The 19,111-nt window shown below is 50.0% G+C and overlaps 1 protein-coding gene across 1 annotated transcript in view; it reads right to left on the bottom strand.

Annotated features, from left to right (window-relative positions):
• The window catches only part of ANO7 (anoctamin 7), a 257,551-nt gene that overhangs the window by 53,728 nt on the left and 184,712 nt on the right, over nucleotides 1–19,111 (bottom strand). The window contains exon 18 of the mRNA XM_086921911.1: nucleotides 2,521–2,657. Coding sequence (XP_086778037.1) covers nucleotides 2,521–2,657 — 137 coding nt within the window. The remainder of the gene's footprint in view (nucleotides 1–2,520; nucleotides 2,658–19,111) is intronic.

Genomic DNA, 19,111 nt, shown 5'->3' on the forward strand with positions numbered 1-19,111 from the left:
TTTGGAAGGACAAGTAGTCCTGTGTCGCCAGATCTCAGCTCGCCTTCAGGGAAATACAAGAAGAAACAATTCTTTATATAATAATTTGATCAGATGCTTTTGTGGGCCTAATAGCAACTTCATAGGATACCCTTTTGCCATCAGTGGCCATATTGAACTGAGTTTCCTGGGGTAGAATAGACTTGTGCACCCATTGGGCACTGTGGTATTACAGACGGAACCGCAGACACACCTAGTCCCTGTTTAGTACAGATCACGCTGGTGCTAAATGTGTGCCAGTATGATCTCAAGAGGGCATTCCGATGCACATGAAGTAATCAATTGACTATGTGCCCATTCTATTTTACAGGTGCGGATACGAAGGCAAGGAGACCATCAAAATGCGCTATGACCCTGGGCCACAAAGAAGTGACACACAGTAAGTGCCCATTCCCCAAGTCTGCCCCTTGAAATGGCAAAGTAGGTCCCAGGTACACCCCAGGAATCCCCATTAAGGTGCGTGCAGTCAATCAGGGCAGCTTTTTGCTGGGAGATATATGAACCCCCCCACCCCCCCCTAAAATGCAGGCCGTTTGCCATCAGCACAGTGAAAGGTGGACTGGACGCTTTATACAGCTGGCTTGTCTTTCACTAATGCGCTGTTCCCAGTGCATGGTAGGAACTGCGAACAGTGCATTTGTTGTGATACAGTGCACTGTCTCGGTCTGTGCCCAAAGCACAGACTGAAGCGTGTGTGACAGCGCTGAGTGGACCAGGCTCTGTATCCATAATGTGTCTCCTGAAGCAAAAGGAGTCGCCTCATATAATGCAAGGCATTGTAATAATTTAGCTGTGCCATACAAATGATCTGGCCAAAGTTGAACATTCACCTTCGTGAACGAAACCTTGCAGTTTCCATAACAATCTTATATAGTAGTTACCACTCTTAGTAACTCTATTGACCTTGGTGATTATCTGCTAGACCAGCATCTAAATAGATGTCTGAAATGTAAACATTTGAGAGGATATGCATAATATTAGAAGCTTAAAAGTCCCTAAATGCAAAGTGATGTTGGCTAAAAGTCCAGGACTGGAAGATTGAGTTGCACACCAAATAAGACAATACTATAGGTTGAGAGACAACTTCACGCCTGCAGCATCCACCACAAACAGGACACAATGCACCTATATACTATATTTATGTGTGTGTGTGTGTGTGTGTGTGTGTGTGTGTATATATATATATATATATATATATATATATACATATATATATATATATATATCATACCCATATACTGCAGCATTAAAGCTCCAGGGTTTACTTACTCATAGTTCACGGCACCAACAGCTGACTGCACTGTAGGAATAATGGCATTAACCACAACCGAATCCAAATGCCCATGGCTTTCTGAAGCACTCCACATTCCCTACAATTCCTCCACTCAGTGCCTCTACATCTTCCGCTGCAAGGGCATATTTACAGGAAAGTGGCAAAGTGTGTCATTAAGCCAAGAAGGCTAATGACACGCTCGGTCACTTTAGAAACCCAGGGCTGCACCATATTTACAAGAATATGGTGCAAACCTGCATTCCCCCCTGGGCTGGCACTACATTTAGCTGCCCAGCGCCAATGCAGGCACACTTGCACCACAGTGCAAGAGTGTCTGCGTTTGCAGGGGAATATTGTTTATGTGCAGGAAGGTCTCCCTTCCTGCACTTAAATAATCTTTAAATGGTGCAGCACACATAGAATTTGCAAAATGTCTTTTTTTGTAAAGGATTGTTTATGTTGAAGAAGGGACGCCTTCCTGCACATAAACAATCATTGGCATTTTGCTGTTTCCATGTGTGCTGAACCACGCAGCACACACGAAGACAGCAAAAACGAGGAGAAATTAAATATTTCTCCTTGTTTCGCCTGGGTAAGACCAGATTTTCCCTGGTCTTAATTTTGGCACTGCCCCATAATTACGCCACACTTGTAAATATGGGGCAGCGTCAAAATCAATGGGTGTTGCGGTGCAACGCCCACCGCAACACCCATTTCCCTCCCTTTCAGGCTAAGTATAGCATGAAAGGGGGTCTTATTTACAAGGCAACGTTAAGTCATGTCAACCGCAAGTGCGCTAGCGGGTTTTCCCGCTGCGCGCTGAGAATTCGAAAATCGCGCGTTACGTGACAAAGCCAGCTCGTCATGCGCGGAGCGCAGGTAACGCCCATGACGAGCTGGCTTTGTCACCAGCATCAAAGGGGTTAAGTAGCTTAACACTGCCTAGTAAATAAGGCGAAGCCCGTATTGACACCACAACCTCTGAAAAAGTGACATTGTAGGGGCCAAAGGGGCTTGTAAATATGCCTCACAGTTCCTAGATAAACAGCAGTCCCACACTGCTCCATCAGCAAGGGCCCCTATTTCCTGCTTTTCTCCTGCAGGGAGTACAAGTTAGAGAATTGGGCATGTAGCATCATGTAAGCATTGCATCCCATAGCTCAACCAGGAAGCAGTGTTCTGTAGTTTGAAATATCATCTTATCTCACCCATCTCTAAGTACTCCTCAAAGAGTCCTTCACACTCGATCAGCTCGTAATCTTCCTCCCATCGCTTAGGCTCCTGCGAGATCTGTGTCCCCCTCACTTTAGCCAGTTTTCTCTTCTGCCTCCAGGCTTTGAGCTTCCTGTTCAGAGGACAGTAGGAGAGAGATGTGGAGACAATGTAAGACTATTATTGTCTGAATGAAAATTTTCAGGGTAAAATAACCTGTGCACCTGCTTAGATCCAAATGATTGTAAAATTATCACTCTTGTGAAAGTGTACTTAACAGAAGAGTTGTACAAATGTTGAGACCTCTCCCCCTCGAGGAAACAACTTCAGAAGAAAGAAAAGTTACACAAATCGCACATCTTCAAATTATTATGAAAATGCGCAGAACTTAGAATTTTAGATTTTCTTCAGCAACATTTTGCTATTTTAGGTAAGGTGAGGTCTTTCTTCCACGAGAAGTAGCAATAGGATTACATGTATTAACAATTTAATAAGGAACCCCAGTTTCTTAAAGTTTGCCGTACATTTTATAACTTTGTAATTAATGCCGCCACTTTCTTCATATTAATAAATAACCTGTATATATTTTTCCAAAAAGTAGGCTTTTTTATTGTCCCTTCTTAAAATATTTTGTCTTTATCATGTAAACATTGTTTGAATTCAGGGAAACCAACTGTAATATTGTCCTCGCAGCCTGTTTTGATTCAGTAGTATAATTAGCTAATATAGCCAGAATGTAGTACTTTAGGATGTCAACAAACTTTGGGGCATATTATCAAGAAGGGGGTTAAAATGATTGCCGCTTTAGCGGCAGGAAACTGCCGCTAAAGCGGCAATAATGGGCTTGATAATATGCCCTTGAGAATTCCCATAGAAGCCCATGTTCACACCAGAACCAGAGATAATTTTAACGCCGTTTCTTGATAATATGCCCCTCTGACCTTTAACTTATTGATTAGATCAATAAAGTGTTTGCTGTTTCCAACATTACGTTTACTTGTGTTCTGCCACCTGATTATATTTTTGATAACTCCACTAAGTAAATGTAACACTTCACATGACTACTGTACATGGACTGCAGTATATTATACAAAACTGTTTAATTCAATGTTTTATTATATATTTTATCTACATATTGTATATATTGATAGCCGGATATATTGCAATTCCTTTGTATATTATGTTGATTCTGTATATTGTGCATATTTTATATCACATAAAACTTGTATTTTGTGCATTTTACTTTGCGTATTTTACTATCTCATGTAAATTAGACCTGTGTAAAGCTCTGGCCTCCACTAAATAAATAAATAAACAAACTAATCTATACTACTATTATAAAAAGAGAACTTGCACCTTTAGGCAAGGTAAACTCGGGAGCCACAGCGCCAATCTACACACCCGATACACCGTTGAAATCGGCAGGGTGTGTAGATGGTCATAGGCTTTAAATTTTTTTTAAAATAAACGTTATATAAAAAGTTAAATTTTTACAAAAAGTAGTTCCCCCAAAGTAGCGCCGGCCGCGACTGTGCGTCGTCACGTCAGGAGCAGGGGAGGAGCAGCGTCCCAGGAGCGGCAGACATGGCGCGCAGGGGAGGAGCGGTGAAGTGAGGCCAGTGGCGGAGCGGAGAGGCGGATATGGCACGGGGAGGAGCGGCGGCGGACAGGTGGTGAGTGGCAGAGCGGCGGAGCCGAGAAATTTGGACCGGCGGGGTGAGCAGCAGAGGCAAGGTAAGAATCCGGGGCAGCCAGGGTCAGGGGGGGGCAGGCGGGCGGGGCACAGGCTGCTGGGAAATGTCAGGGCAGGCGGGGGTAGGGGAAGCCAGCATTTCAGGTTTGCGAGCTCTCCCGCCCTGGCCCCCACCCGCCACAACATTGTCCGGGACACAGACAATGTCGTGGCGGGCGGGTGCCTGGACGGGAGAGCACGCAAACCTGAAATGCAGCCCCCAGCCCCCTTCTACCCCAGGCAACGCTGGGGCGGGCTGCTAGTATAGAATATAGTTGTAGATTTTGCTGCTCAGCAGAATCGTACAGATTTGTTTTGAAAATCCAAACTGTGAATCTGGCCATCAGTTACACATTGAGAGAGAGTGCTGGTAATTTGATAATGGTAAACTCATAATATATTAAACAATTGAAATATGTAAACCACAAAATTCCTAAGTATAAAATGGAATTAGTACTAAAGAAATCTGCAGAGTTATCAGTGAAATTATGTTACTAAGATTATGCAAGAGTTCAAAGGCAGATTGCTGCCAATATTGTATGTTGCCTAAATTTGGTTTGCCAAACACGTTACTCCCCAAAATACAAAAAAAAGCCCCAAGAGAACACTCCTCTTCCACTCTGATTGCTGCACACTATCTACTGTCAAAATCTTGGAATGTTCTGGGAAACCTAGTAATTGGTCCTCCTAGGGGCTTCAATGACTCCAATTGCTTCCCTTCCACCCTCACAGGTAACCAATCCACACCTCTGGTTCTTCAGTACCTTTTTGTTGGTCATAAGAGGATTAATATATTCACTGACTTCTCTTTCTTTCAGCTAATTATCCTTAACCTACCTATTTCTGGCAATATGGTGGAATTGGAAATCCAGGCTCCTATAAGGAGAAAAGCAAAATGTCCAGCGGTTTGATTGAAATAGTGCGTGGTGTGCCTGCAGAGTTTCCATCCACTCATCCTTGAAGTACCAATCCCCTTCTAGGGTCAGTTAAAAATAAACTTTAATTATTCTATTAAATCACTGCACAAGGTTATTCCATTCCATGTGTAGTACTGATGTTATGCAGTACCATATGAGCAGCTGATAAACCAAATCCTCCAATTACTTAGATCTAAATTGCATCTCACGTATAAAGCGCTTCAATTTTAAAGTCAGTCTGTTCAATGCTAGAGGAGATTCAGGGCTTGATTACAATGTCGGTCGGATGGCCACTGACAGACCTTCCATGGCGGTCCAACCAACAGACAGCCCTTCGGTCCGACCGCCGCATTATGATGCAGACAGTTGGACCCTTGTCGGACAGGAAACAGACTGCCGCCTTCGACAGGATCTACTAATCCTGACGAGGTGGCGGTCGGAATCGCAATCCCTAATGATGGGGTTGCCAAGACAGGCACCGCCGTTGGGATTACGATGTCCCTTTCTGAGAGTCTTTTCATGACCATCAGACCGCCATGAAAAGGCTGTGGGAAAGGGACTTTGAGGGGCCCAGACAGAGACCTCGTCCCTCATAGGCCACAGCAAAGTGCTGCACACAGTGCATGAATGTGCATGGTTGTCCAGAAAGTGCTCTTTCACACTGCGACTTGTGCTGAAGCCCTTTTCCTGGGCAACAACACAAGCTGCTGAGTTAAAGAGCACTTTTCCGACTGCCAGCATGGTGGTCGCATCATAATTCGGCGGTTGGACTGCCGACTGCTTGTCGGGCGGCTTCCTGACCGTCGGATAGCAGTTGGCGGTCCGACCTCTGACATCATAAAAAGCCTATCAGTTTTTCCTAAAACCAATGCAGTCTTCTAATATATTTTAAAAAAAATGTAATTGACCCAACCTGAAAATTGGGCATGACTCATTATTTTTTGCTGTGAACTTTATAGCCAATGATATAGATGTAAACCCTAAGATGGTTGTCAGACACTCAAGAAAATTAACAGATTTGCTGCACACATTTTGTGATAACATCCAAGATTTTGTAAGGGGCACGCAGTCTTAACCATTTACCTATCAGCCCCAAAGCCCTGACGAAGATCATTTTAATCGCAGTAAGCACGTCATCCTTTTCAGTTTTCCTGTGTCACCCTCTACCATGCACAGAACTACCCTAGTTGTTTGTTTAAAGGCCAGGACGTTCTTAAAATGTGACTGATGCCCTTTGCTGCCACAGCAATAACATTTGCACTTATCCATTGTTTCTCTCTCTTACCTGTCTGACCCATGTAAATATTCTTTGAGCAGTGCTCTACCAGTATATCACATGTGATATATCGCACTACAGAAATATTGCATCCACTGCATCAACCTTACCGCCACCGTAAGGTAAGTGTACGTAAAAAGATGTGGAGTTAAGGATAGTAATTGTATACTCATGGCAATTAACTATTTACATAGTAATTTGCCAATTATCATTTCCAAAGTTATGTTAATCATGTCATTGCTTGCATTCATTATATAATGTGATGGATTGATAAATTGATAGTGCATCAATAGCTCATATATTATGCATGCAAAAGTGTGTATAGAAAGCACAGTATATTCAGACAAATGTACAGGAACAATTCACATTTCTTGTTCACACTTTACTTTAGAGAGCATGAGGCCTGTTTTTCTCATAATAATGTTGAAAAACTGTATATAATGTAGATGCACAGGCAGTTTAGCGAAGAGAGAAGCTTTGTCATTTCACGGGGCCACTGAAATTTGAAAAAAGCCTGCATGACGGTCACCCTGGCGAGTGCTGGTAATATTTGCCTCCTTTATGGGAGCATCATGACAAAGCACAACAGATTCTGGTCTTGCTTCTGGAACCATGGCTACAGTCTGAAAAACATAATTTAAGCTAATTTAGGCTAGAGCTGTCGACCTTGAATCTGGGGAACCGGGTTCGAGTCTCGGCAATGACGCTGAACATCCTGTGATTCTAGGCAAATCACCTAATCTCCCTGCGCCTAACAAAAAGGAATGTGTCCTCATGTAAAACAACTGGTGCTCATGTAAAGTGCTCTGATACCCGATATCTTCGGGTCAAGTTCACGCTATAACACTTCATAAAGAAAAGAAAGGTATGTGTGTAAAAGACCATTGGGAAACTCGTTTCTCTGGCACTTTTGGTGCTAAGGTAGACATTAGCTAGGGAATAAGAAATTCAATAATACTATCAAAAATGTAATTCATCATTATTTGATATTCTGATTCGTATTTGATATTGTTAGACGGACCGGGAGGGTCGGCCGAGGACAATGGGAGAGGTCTCCAGGGAGAACCCCTCCAGCGATCGTACAGACAAGTAACTTCCCCCCCCACAGACGTACACCACACAGAGATAAGGTTTAACGTTCTTTATAAGTGATCTTTAAGTACGGTAGAATGGTACAAGGAGGTCTGGACTCAGGGGTCCCCTCGATTCTAGTCTCTTGGATGGGAAGGGGGTAGCGGGATAGTCTTATTACCAATCTGGTAGATGCGGTGATATGATGAATAGCTCACAATCCTCGAGCTCGGCGTTCTAGATGGACGGGACGCGGCAGCGCCGGTAGGTCCCGAGATGATCGTAGGTAGCGACGGTCCGCGGCGGCGCCAGCAGGTCCCGATGAAGGTGGTAGTTACAACGGTCCGCGGCTGTGCCAGCAGGTCCCGACGAAGATGAAGGATGCAGAGGGTTGCGGCAGCGCCAGCAGGCAGGACGATAGTTCGCAAGGCAGGACTACGGCAGCGCCAGTAGTCCGTAAAGGATGAGTTCTTCACGGTGTCTCTCGACCCCAGGATACAACTGCCTTCCTGCTCTGGGGCTGCCCCAGTTATAGGTCTGGCGCCCTTTGATGTCCGGACCCTCGCACTTGGAGGTCGGGAGGTCCGGGATGAGGGAATCCAGACACCCAGCAGGGGGGTGGAGCCAGCGCCCGGGGGAGCTGGGGGGCGATCGGCACCTGGCGGGGGAGAGCTATCGACACTTCTTTCTCCCATTGACCTGCCAAGTGGTCCGTTCACCTCCTGGGTGGATGGTGGTGCCGGGATGTCGGGGCCTGGCCAGGCCCAGGGTTAGGGTCGATCTGAGGCCACGCGGCCTCATGGTGCAGTGTCCAAGATGGCGGCCGGGCCGGGCGAGGGCCGGTAGTGGTTCGGCCCCATGATACAGAGATGTCCGGGGGCAGGAGTCCCGTATGAGACGGGGTGCGAGGTACTTCTGTGGGTAACACCTGGAGGGCCGGGGCTCGGGCCCTGTCATGCGGGGAGGGAGCAAGCCCTTCCTGTGGCCTGTCCAACATGCGTCCCCCCCAGCTGAAGGCGGGGAGAGTCACCCATCCTCTTGGGGACTCTCTTCGTCGAGGCGGAAAAAGCGTGACAGGCCATCTGCGTTGGCGTGGTCTTGGCCAGGTCGAAGTTCCACAGTGAAGTCCATCCCCTGCAGGGAGATGGACCAACGCAATAGTTTGGGGTTTTCCCCCCGCATCTGCATTAGCCACTGCAGGGGCCGATGATCTGTCTGCACCCGGAAGTGGGTACCGAAGAGATAGGGCCGCAGCTTTTTGAGGGCCCACACCACTGCGAAGGCCTCCCTCTCGATGGTGCTCCAGCGTTGTTCTCGGGCCAGGAGACGTCTGCTGATGAAGGCCACTGGTTGGTCAAGTCCTTCGGGGTTCAACTGGGAGAGGACCGCCCCAATGCTATGGTCGGAGGCATCCGTTTGTACGATGAATTCCCGACTGTAGTCGGGGGCCTGGAGCACAGGGGCAGTGCACATGGCGGCCTTCAGCTTCTCGAAGGCCGCTTGACAGTCTGGGGTCCAGTTGACCTCCTTCGGGTGGTTCTTGGATGTGAGTTCCGTGAGGGGCCCCACAATGCTGCCATAATCCTTCACGAACCGCCGGTAGTAGCCGGTGAGCCCCAAGAAGGCTCGGACCTCGGTCTGTGTGACGGGAGGCTGCCAGGACTGGATGGCAGCGATCTTGAGTTGAAGAGGGGCCACCAGACCGCCTCCCACCAGGTGTCCGAGATAGGTCACGGACCCCTGACCAATTTGGCACTTGCTGGCCTTGATTGTGAGGCCGGCCCGTTGGAGGGCCTGCAGGACCTCTCGGAGGTGGTGGAGGTGGTCGGACCAGTGGCGGATGTACACAGCGATATCGTCCAGGTAGGCGGTGCTGAACTCCTCGAGCCCCGCCAAGACCTGGTTCACCAGTCGCTGAAAAGTAGCTGGAGCATTCTTCATGCCGAACGGCATGACCTTGAAGTGGTAGTGGCCATCGGGAGTGGAAAAGGCGGATCGTTCTTGAGCCCGGGGTGTGAGACCGATCTGCCAGTAGCCGGCCGTCAGGTCGAAGATGCTGAGGTAGCGGGCAGCCCCCATGCGGTCGATCAGTTCATCTGCTCGGGGGATGGGATGAGCGGCGGCTCTGGTGACAGCGTTCAAGCCCCGGTAGTCGACGCAGAATCGGAGCTCAGGGGTGGTGCCGGGGGCAGCAGCTTTGGGGACCAGCACGACCGGGCTGGCCCAGGGGCTGTCCGAAGGCTCGAGGACCCCGATCGTGAGCATCTTTGACACCTCCTCTTGGATGCAGGCCCGTACCCGATCTGGTACGCGGTACGCCCGCTGTCTGGTAGGGGGACTGTCCCCAGTGTCCACGTCATGCAAGCACCAGGGGGTGACCCCTGGGGTGAGGGAAAACAGGGTCGCGAATTGCAGCAGGAGGTCCCGGCAGCCTTGGCGCTGTTCCGGGGTGAGGGCATCTGCGAGACGGACCCCGTCCACGGAGCCATCTTTTTCCCCGGTCCTTAGGAGATCAGGGAGAGGCTCGGAGTCTTCTTCCGCTCCGCTGTCTGTAGCCATCAGGAGACTGAGCTCCGAGCGCACAAAGTGGGGTTTGAGTCTATTGGCGTGGAGGACCCGGAGGGGGTTCCGTGGAGATTCCATATCGATGAGATAGGTGACGGGGCTCTTGCGCTCGACCACTTTGAAGGGCCCCGTCCACTTGTCCTGCAAGGCACATGGTTCGGTGGGGGACATCACCCACACTTGTTGGCCAGGTTCGAATTCGATGGAGGAGGCATTTTGATCGTACCATTTTTTCATGTCCTCCTGACTGGCCTCCAGGTTCGCTTTCGCCATTTCTCTGAACCGCCTGGTTTGATTGCGTAGGGTCAGGAGGTACTTGAAGACATCTGGAGGGGTCTTTAGGGGGGCCATCTCCCAACCTTCTTTGACTAGGCTGAGGGGCCCTCGCACCGGGTGTCCATACAAGAGTTCGAACGGGCTGAAGCCGAGGGACTTCTGGGGGACTTCTCGATATGCGAAGAGGAGGCACGGCAGTAGCACATCCCACTGGCGACGGAGGGGCTCTTCCAACCCCCCAATCATCCCTTTGAGTGTGCGGTTGAACCGCTCGACGAGTCCGTTTCCTTGAGGGTGATAGGGGGTCGTGAATCGGTAGGTGACCCCGCACTGTTGCCAGAGGGACTTCATATATTTTGAAATAAAGTTTGTGCCTCTGTCGCTGACGACTTCTCGGGAAAGCCCACCCGGGAGAAGATCCCCATTAAGGCCCGGCCGACCACCGGGGCTGTTACAGTTCGCAGGGGAACAGCCTCGGGGTAGCGGGTGGCGTGGTCCACCAGTACCAGGATGAACCGATGTCCTTGCGCTGTACGGGGGTCCAGGGGCCCCACAATGTCTATGCCCACCCTCTCGAACGGGGTGGTGACAACTGGGAAGGGTTGCAGAGGTGCTTTAAGTTTGCGGCCGCTTTTCCCGCTGGCTTGGCACGTGGGGCAGGACCGGCAGTGGTTGAGGACGTCGTTTCTCATCTTGGGCCAGAAAAAGTGGGTCACCAGGCGACTGTAGGTTTTGTCTTGACCCAGGTGTCCAGCCAGGGGGACATCGTGGGCCAAATTTAACAAGAAGTCTCTAAAACGGAGGGGCACCACCAGCACTCGACTGGCCCCTAACTCCGCGATTCTCTGTTCACTGTACAACAAGTCATTGTCCCAATAGATCCAATGGGCTCCGGTGGTGTCCCCTGCGCTCTGGGCGAGGGCTTGCTGGCGGAGTCCCTCTAGGGAGGGACAGGTCTTCTGTTCTTGACGGAACTGTTCTTGGGTGGGCCCCCCCTCTTGACACCACTGAGCCAGGCTGGGAAGGTCCTGGGGTTGAGCGAGCCCTTCGGGAGTTTGTTCCGGGGGGTCGGTGTCCTCTACTGGAGCGATCGGGGGAGGGGGTGCTGGCCATTCGGGTTCTTCTGGTCGGGGGATGGTACGGGCGGCCATGGACCGGGTGGTTACACACGCCCAGTCCGGGAGGCCCAACATCCCCAGGTGTTCTCTTCTTTCTACGGCGGCCCACAGGGAACTCTCAAGATCATTTCCCAGGAGACAGTCCACGGGGGCGTCATCTCGGACCGTCACCTTCAACATGCCGGATACTCCTCCCCATTCGAAGGGGACGCAGGCCATCCGACATAGACTCTCCGAATTGTCGGCTGAACGGACGGGGCAGAGAATGTTCGGCAGGATCTGCTCTGGGGTCACCAGGTGACAGCGGACGGCCGTCACACTGGCCCCTGTGTCACGTAGGGGTTCGGCCCTGCGCCCATTAATGTTCACCCACTGACTATATTTTCTGGTGTTGGCGGGTAGGGGAGCCCGCGGGACCATGTCTCTTCCCCCTAGGCACGCTAGAACCATGGCGGCCGGTTCCCACTCTTGTTGTTCTTGTTCGCACTCCTCCTGTTCTTCGGAGATTTGTTCTCCCCCCAGGGCGGCGGCAGCTACCTGGCGGGGTCTCGGAGTCTGGTTCTGTGGACAGTTCGGGTCATTGGCGTAGTGGCCGACTCGCTGGCATCGGTGACATGTGACATTGGCTCGGAACCCAGGGCGCACCGGGGGGTTGCCCCGGTTGGCCGGGGGTGGGGTGCTTGCAGCGGGAGCGGCCGGGACGGTGTCTCTTCCTCGTCCCTGGCCTCCTCCTCCTCCTCGGGGACGGTGCTGACCTTGGTTGTTCCGGTTCTGTTCGTGTGGCCCACTCCGGCCTACTCGAGTGCTCTCCCACCGGTCAGCCTCGGCGGCGCGCTGCCGAGGGTCAGTCAATTTACTGTCGAGGAGGTGCTGCCTGAGCTCGACGAAGCAGTTGTTAGAGAGGTGCTCCCACACCATGAGATTAAAAAGTTGCTCGTAGGTTGTTACATGGCTTCCCTTGATCCAACCCTCGAAGGCTCGGCTGAAATAGTTTACATATTCCACCCAAGTTGTACCCGGGATCCGGGTGCAGTCTCGGAACTTCTGGCGGTACATTTCGGGTGTGAGCCCATATCGGGTGAGGAGGGCCGCCTTCATGTGGTCATAGGAGGTCATCAGATGGTCTGGGAGCTGTAACAGGGCATCGCGGCCTTCATTGACGAACCTCCCCCATAGACCGGCTCCCCAGTCACTTCGATCAATCCGGTGGGAGGTCATGGCGATCTCGTAGGCCTTGAACCACTGTTGTATGTCGTCATCTCGGAAGTATTCTCGAACGACATCCTTGGGGATGTGTACTTTCTTTTCTGTCGTTCCTGGGGTGCGCGGTTGCTCGGGCACCCCCAGTTCTTTGTTCTGTTTCCGTAGGTTTATTTCTGCTAGATTGCGCTCGTGTTCGTATGCTAATCTTTTTTCTTCAAGCTCTCTCTGCCTCTGTTTTTCTTCCCGTTCTTCTCGGAGCCGCAAATGTTCTAGGTTCAGTTTCTGTTCGGCTAATTTGAGCTCACTGTCCATTTTGAGTCGGGCCATTTCTAGCTCATGCAGTCTGTTTTTTTCTCTCTCTTGGATCTCTTCCTGCGAGAGACCCGTTCTTCGCTCCTCGGGAGCCGTGGTGTTCCTCTCTTATGCTGCAACGTTTTGGTCCGGGGGTCTGACGGCCCCGGTTTCTGCCCATGACTCAATGGCGTGCTTGAAATCGTCTTTAGTACTCAGACTGGTGGTAGCAATGCCTAGTTCAATGCAGAATTGTTTCAATTCACGATGGCTGTATTCTTCCAATTTCTCCATCTGGAATTTCTCGGTGGATCCGCTCTCTTTGGTTGTCATTGTGTTTTCGTCGTGGGGTGAGCTACTCTCTGTACGATTACGCGTTGATTCGGATCGCGCCGCTAGCCACCAATGTTAGACGGACCGGGAGGGTCGGCCGAGGACAATGGGAGAGGTCTCCAGGGAGAACCCCTCCAGCGATCGTACAGACAAGTAACTTACCCCCCACAGACGTACACCACACAGAGATAAGGTTTAACGTTCTTTATAAGTGATCTTTAAGTACGGTAGAATGGTACAAGGAGGTCTGGACTCAGGGGTCCCCTCGATTCTAGTCTCTTGGATGGGAAGGGGGTAGCGGGATAGTCTTATTACCAATCTGGTAGATGCGGTGATATGATGAATAGCTCACAATCCTCGAGCTCGGCGTTCTAGATGGACGGGACGCGGCAGCGCCGGTAGGTCCCGAGATGATCGTAGGTAGCGACGGTCCGTGGCGGCGCCAGCAGGTCCCGATGAAGGTGGTAGTTACAACGGTCCGCGGCTGTGCCAGCAGGTCCCGACGAAGATGAAGGATGCAGAGGGTTGCGGCAGCGCCAGCAGGCAGGACGATAGTTCGCAAGGCAGGACTACGGCAGCGCCAGTAGTCCGTCAAGGATGAGTTCTTCACGGTGTCTCTCGACCCCAGGATACAACTGCCTTCCTGCTCTGGGGCTGCCCCAGTTATAGGTCTGGCGCCCTTTGATGTCCGGACCCTCGCACTTGGAGGTCGGGAGGTCCGGGATGAGGGAGTCCAGACACCCAGCAGGGGGGTGGAGCCAGCGCCCGGGGGAGCTGGGGGGCGATCGGCACCTGGCGGGGGAGAGCTATCGACACTTCTTTCTCCCATTGACCTGCCAAGTGGTCCGTTCACCTCCTGGGTGGATGGTGGTGCCGGGATGTCGGGGCCTGGCCAGGCCCAGGGTTAGGGTCGATCTGAGGCCACGCGGCCTCGTGGTGCAGTGTCCAAGATGGCGGCCGGGCCGGGCGAGGGCCGGTAGTGGTTCGGCCCCATGATACAGAGATGTCCGGGGGCAGGAGTCCCGTATGAGACGGGGTGCGGGGTACTTCTGTGGGTAACACCTGGAGGGCCGGGGCTCGGGCCCTGTCATGCGGGGAGGGAGCAAGCCCTTCCTGTGGCCTGTCCAGCAGATATTTTGCATTTTTGCCATTTCTCCAGTAGTTTGTGTCTGCAATAATGCATCTTTATATTATTTGCACTAGAATTGGACTTTGATGTTCTATAAACCTTTAAAAAATATATAGTGTGGATTTGCTGCGTATGCACATCTTTTCAGGAAAATGGCACTAGAATTCACTTATTAATAAATATAATCCCGGCAGTCTCTGGCAGTGACGATTGAAACCCCAGTATACATAATTGCCAGGCACATCATGGGCAATGCAAGGTTCACAGCCTGTCTTTTCTGCTTGTGTTTGTAATCTGGTTCATACCAGGGATTGTCAGGGGTTGTGAGGATCTATCTGGACTTTGTTGACAAAGGCGGGACCTGTATAAATGTATTACTTTAACAAGGTAGTGGTATGCGATGCTGTGGGTGCAATATTTGTGTAAATCGATTTTACTGTCCTCTGTATAGCAATATACAACCCTCGTTATTTTGACCTTTGCAGTCACCGTGACCATCATAGTTTATTCATAGGCTTTTCTCACCTGTTAGGGTGCTAAAAGATTTCTCAATGGCAAATGCTTATTGAAATGGGCAGCCACCACAAAGACAAGTCTTTCCTGGACTGCAAGCCTGTTGTGCATCTGTTGCTTAGTAAAGGAGACATACTCCGCTAAGAATCAATAGGCTTTCTGGTGTTGGAAATAAAATGTGTGACTATTACATTGCACAATTGGGGGAAGTAGATAAAATGTACCTCAACAATGGATACCTCAAACTCAATTTCAGCAGCGTCACATTTGAAACAAGAATCGAAATTTGCGATCTCGGTTCACAGAGTGCATTTATGGCTAATCATTGGTAGGTAATTATTAAAATGCTCTTTCCATTCTTAAGTGCTTAATTTGAGCCGGTGGTTTCCGGTGCTCAGCACCGGAACTTAATTGCCAACACCAGCACTTATGACAATCAGCCGCATGGTGGTGCTGTTTCTCTAATTTAAAGATCAGCATAATAACAGTTGTTTATTAGTTAAATATACATAAAATAATTACTAATACATGCCACCAAAGCGATGTTTATAGCTTTAGGGGCCTCGAATAGTTTAAAATGTCACCCTTGTAGATGTATGATGATTAGTTGTGTTGGTACTATTACTGGCAGCGCCGGTAAGGGCAATGGGTGGCACAAGCAGCAGCGGCAATCTGAGAAGGGGACCCTGGCGCTTATTTATTTCCAAATTAAGCACTAGTTTTGCCTGGACTGGTAAGGTAGGGTTGAGGTGGTAAGAAAGCAATCCTTGTGGTCACACATTGAATAAAAAGAAGGAATTTACCAAAAGTATGCTCTTGCCACTGGCAGACTCTTGTTTAGTGAAGGTACTAGATTTAAACCTCCTCCCAGTGTGCTTCAGGAAGATTTGCCTAAGTCCCCCCCACACAGTTGCGCTGTTTTTCTATAATATCTTAACAGAGATCGCGATTAAAAGAGTGATGTGCAACAACATTTCAAAATGGAAGTCAAACCCAGTAAGGTTCTTCCTTGAGAACGCAATCTGAATGACGAAGTACAGTTTGTGTGAAAGGCTCGTACAGCGCTTTAGGTGAGGGTTCTTGTGTAAAAGATAAATAAATGTGTAGTCTTAGGCCATTTTTAGGTCTCGCCTGGTGAAAGCAGCACATGCGCTGCTCTCGCCATTGCGAGTACCTTTTGGAATCAATTCTGCGAGGGCTCTCATGCACGCGTCTGCAATGGACAAAGATGACTGCTCTCGCCATTTGTCCATTGCAAACAGCATGAGTGTGTCCGTGGGACTTTGGACAGTACCGTGCCATCTTGTTTTCAATTATCGTGTCAGCGCGTTCTGTTTCACTTTCACCGCCGCTAGTCATCCTGTCAGCGTGTTCGGTTTCACTTTCACCGCCACTAGCGCAATGCCGAGAGCTTATTTTAGTTCTGTGTGAAAGAGCACCCATTCATTCGTGAAGTGACACCGTGGTTAGTATACTGTGCATGTGCGCATAGACACTCGTGTGCAATAACTTTCATTTTCAGTGCCCACCCTTAAATGCACAGGCACATCCGTTCACAAGCTCGCACCTTTTCAGGCGAATTAATGATTGTACAATGCTTTCAGGAAGATCTGCTTGGAAAATCGCGGATGTCAAAATCGGAACTGCGGTGAGAGATTGTGCCATGTGCAGTCACCACTGACGTGAGACTCCACTGAGTCACCGATACTGATTAAAAACAAGATTATGCCCTGAGTGAGAGATTCCCTCCAGTGAGTGTGCCCGAAGTGCTTGGAATTGCATTGAAACCAGGAGGACAAAAACGCTATATTCTTACATTACATTCTGCTCCGATTGCCATGTGCAGTCACCACTGACGTGAGACACCACTGAGTCATCGAGACTGATTAAAAGCAAGATTATGCCCAGAGTGAGAGATTCCCTCCAGTGAGTGTGCTCGAAGTGCTGGGAATAGCATTGAAACCAGGAGGACAAAAACGCTATATTCTTACATTTAATTTCTGCTCCGATGAGCAAGTGTCCTGCTGCGGCCCCTGCAGGCCGCCCGTTCACATCAGCTGCCCCAATTAAGGGCCCTTTTCTCCTTGCTCCTCACTCTGCACTCCTAACACACACATAACCCCCTCCCCCCGAAGCTCTCAGTTCTGCCCCGCCATGAAAGCTGCCACAATGGCAGCTACGGTGCCCTTAACTACGCCTGCCATGCTCGCCCTAGTGAAGGGCAGCGACCCCTTCGCAACCCTCACAGCGCCTAGCTCTTGTTCGTGTGCCCGGTCCTTCTACAAGGCACTTCCTTTCCTCAGACGCAACACACCCTTTGCACATGAAAACAGTGCATATGTAGTATCCGGCTGGATACATTCTAGTGTTCCACTGCCGATGTAACCCACTCTAGACACCCACCCACCATGGGCGTCACCAGTCAGGTGACCCTGTCAATAAAAGGGGCAGGGCGCACGTGCCCTGGGCCAGTTTTTCGCACCATACTACTGGCCGTCTGTGTCTGTCCTTTTTCGCCATGTGGGCCTGAGGCCCAACACCACATTTGCGTCGAGGTAGGTGGCTGACCCCGCGTGCCCGCTGCTCAGCTGGTCATTATCCCTCGTGGGGGGGGAGGCATGGAGCAAGCCCAACGGACAGCAGTCCCCCCACCTGTCGCGCCGTACTCAGGCTCCTGTAACTGCGGTGAGGATTGAGCCCCGGGTTACCCAGATACCACCTCCTGGCCCGAGGGGATCAGCGTTGCCTGCACTGTGGCACCCACAAGCCCCCTTGCCAGCACAACGACCGTGGCCATGCGATAGAGGAAGATGGACACTGACTGCCTGAACCAGCGTCATGGGGGAAGTCTAGACAGGCGCCCGTAGATGCCCACACACGCCGCGGCTGCAACCCTGGTGCCGGACTGCCCGACAACTAGAGGTCGGTCACAATCTCTACAATCCCGGAAGTGTCGACAGGCTGTCCCGCACGCCGTGTCCACACTGAGTGAAAAAGGTGTCCCAGCAACCGCCGAGTCCCGGGAGAGCGACAAACACCTCCCTGCTACAATGCTGGACATATGCCCGCAGCTTTTGCTTCGATGCAAATATAATACAATTTCTGACTGGAACGCTTGAGGCTAACGCAGGTTGTACACATATTGTATTACAAGTACAAACAGATTAACAATCCTGGTAAAAAATCCACTGGATTTATTGCTCATCATTTCTGCTCGATCTGGTTGGTAGTAATTTGGCTTTTGGATATGTGATGAACCTCTATGAAGGACATTTCAGCTTACTGGAGGTTACTCGAGGTGAATGATGGCCATTGGTGTCAGCTGGTTTCAGTTACAATTTATATTTATCTTGAACAATCTTCTGACTGTACTGGGTACCCTTTTTTGATCCTACTGCAAAAAATTCAGCTAATTTTGTGGTATGAGGGATAATGTACGCCTCATTGTACCTTACATATGGGATAAAGTACCCCTGCAATGTATTTTAAGGATATTGCATGTCTCTGAGGAGTTCTAGGACCCCCAGTGGCGGCTGCCACCGAGTAGCACGGGTAAGGGCAGGGAGGATAGAAAAATAAATACAAAAGTTACTCCCTTTGCTGCCGGCCGCCGCCTTGTCTCTGTCCTCTTCTGTTCCTGCCTGAAGCAGTAAGCACACACAGGCTCCCCTAAGCCAATCACAATTCTGCAAAGCAGCGCTATGATTGGTGAGCACCGTTGTTCGGTGCTCAGACAGGTAGTGGGAGCCTGTGCATGTTTCTCAACAGGCTGTGTGGGGAAGATGCAAAGTGCGCATGACCGTCATGCGTACTTAAGTGCCCCAACCACCAGGCTTTAACTGGGCCAGGTCCTGCCGGTGCTCAGCAATCAGCAGTTCTAGAAAGCAGGCGCTGAGACGGATCTCTATCGGACTCTCCATTTTTGCACTCAGAGTGAGAAAAACAATTCTTAACTCTGCAGCAGTACCACCTTACACTGCCTTTGAGGTAACTTTAGAGAAACTCGTTATAGTTCTTTCAAAGTCTCATCATTTCAAAACAAGCATTTTCAATATTTTATACTATGAAGCCATAGTTGTGTGCTTATTTATCTTACACATCTAACAAACATTGGCAAAGCAAATATCCCTGACTTGTTGTAGGTGTAATGTTACTTGTTTTAT

This window comes from Lissotriton vulgaris, chromosome 5 (genome assembly GCF_964263255.1).
Source record: "Lissotriton vulgaris chromosome 5, aLisVul1.2, whole genome shotgun sequence".
Classification (NCBI taxonomy): Eukaryota; Metazoa; Chordata; class Amphibia; order Caudata; family Salamandridae; genus Lissotriton; species Lissotriton vulgaris.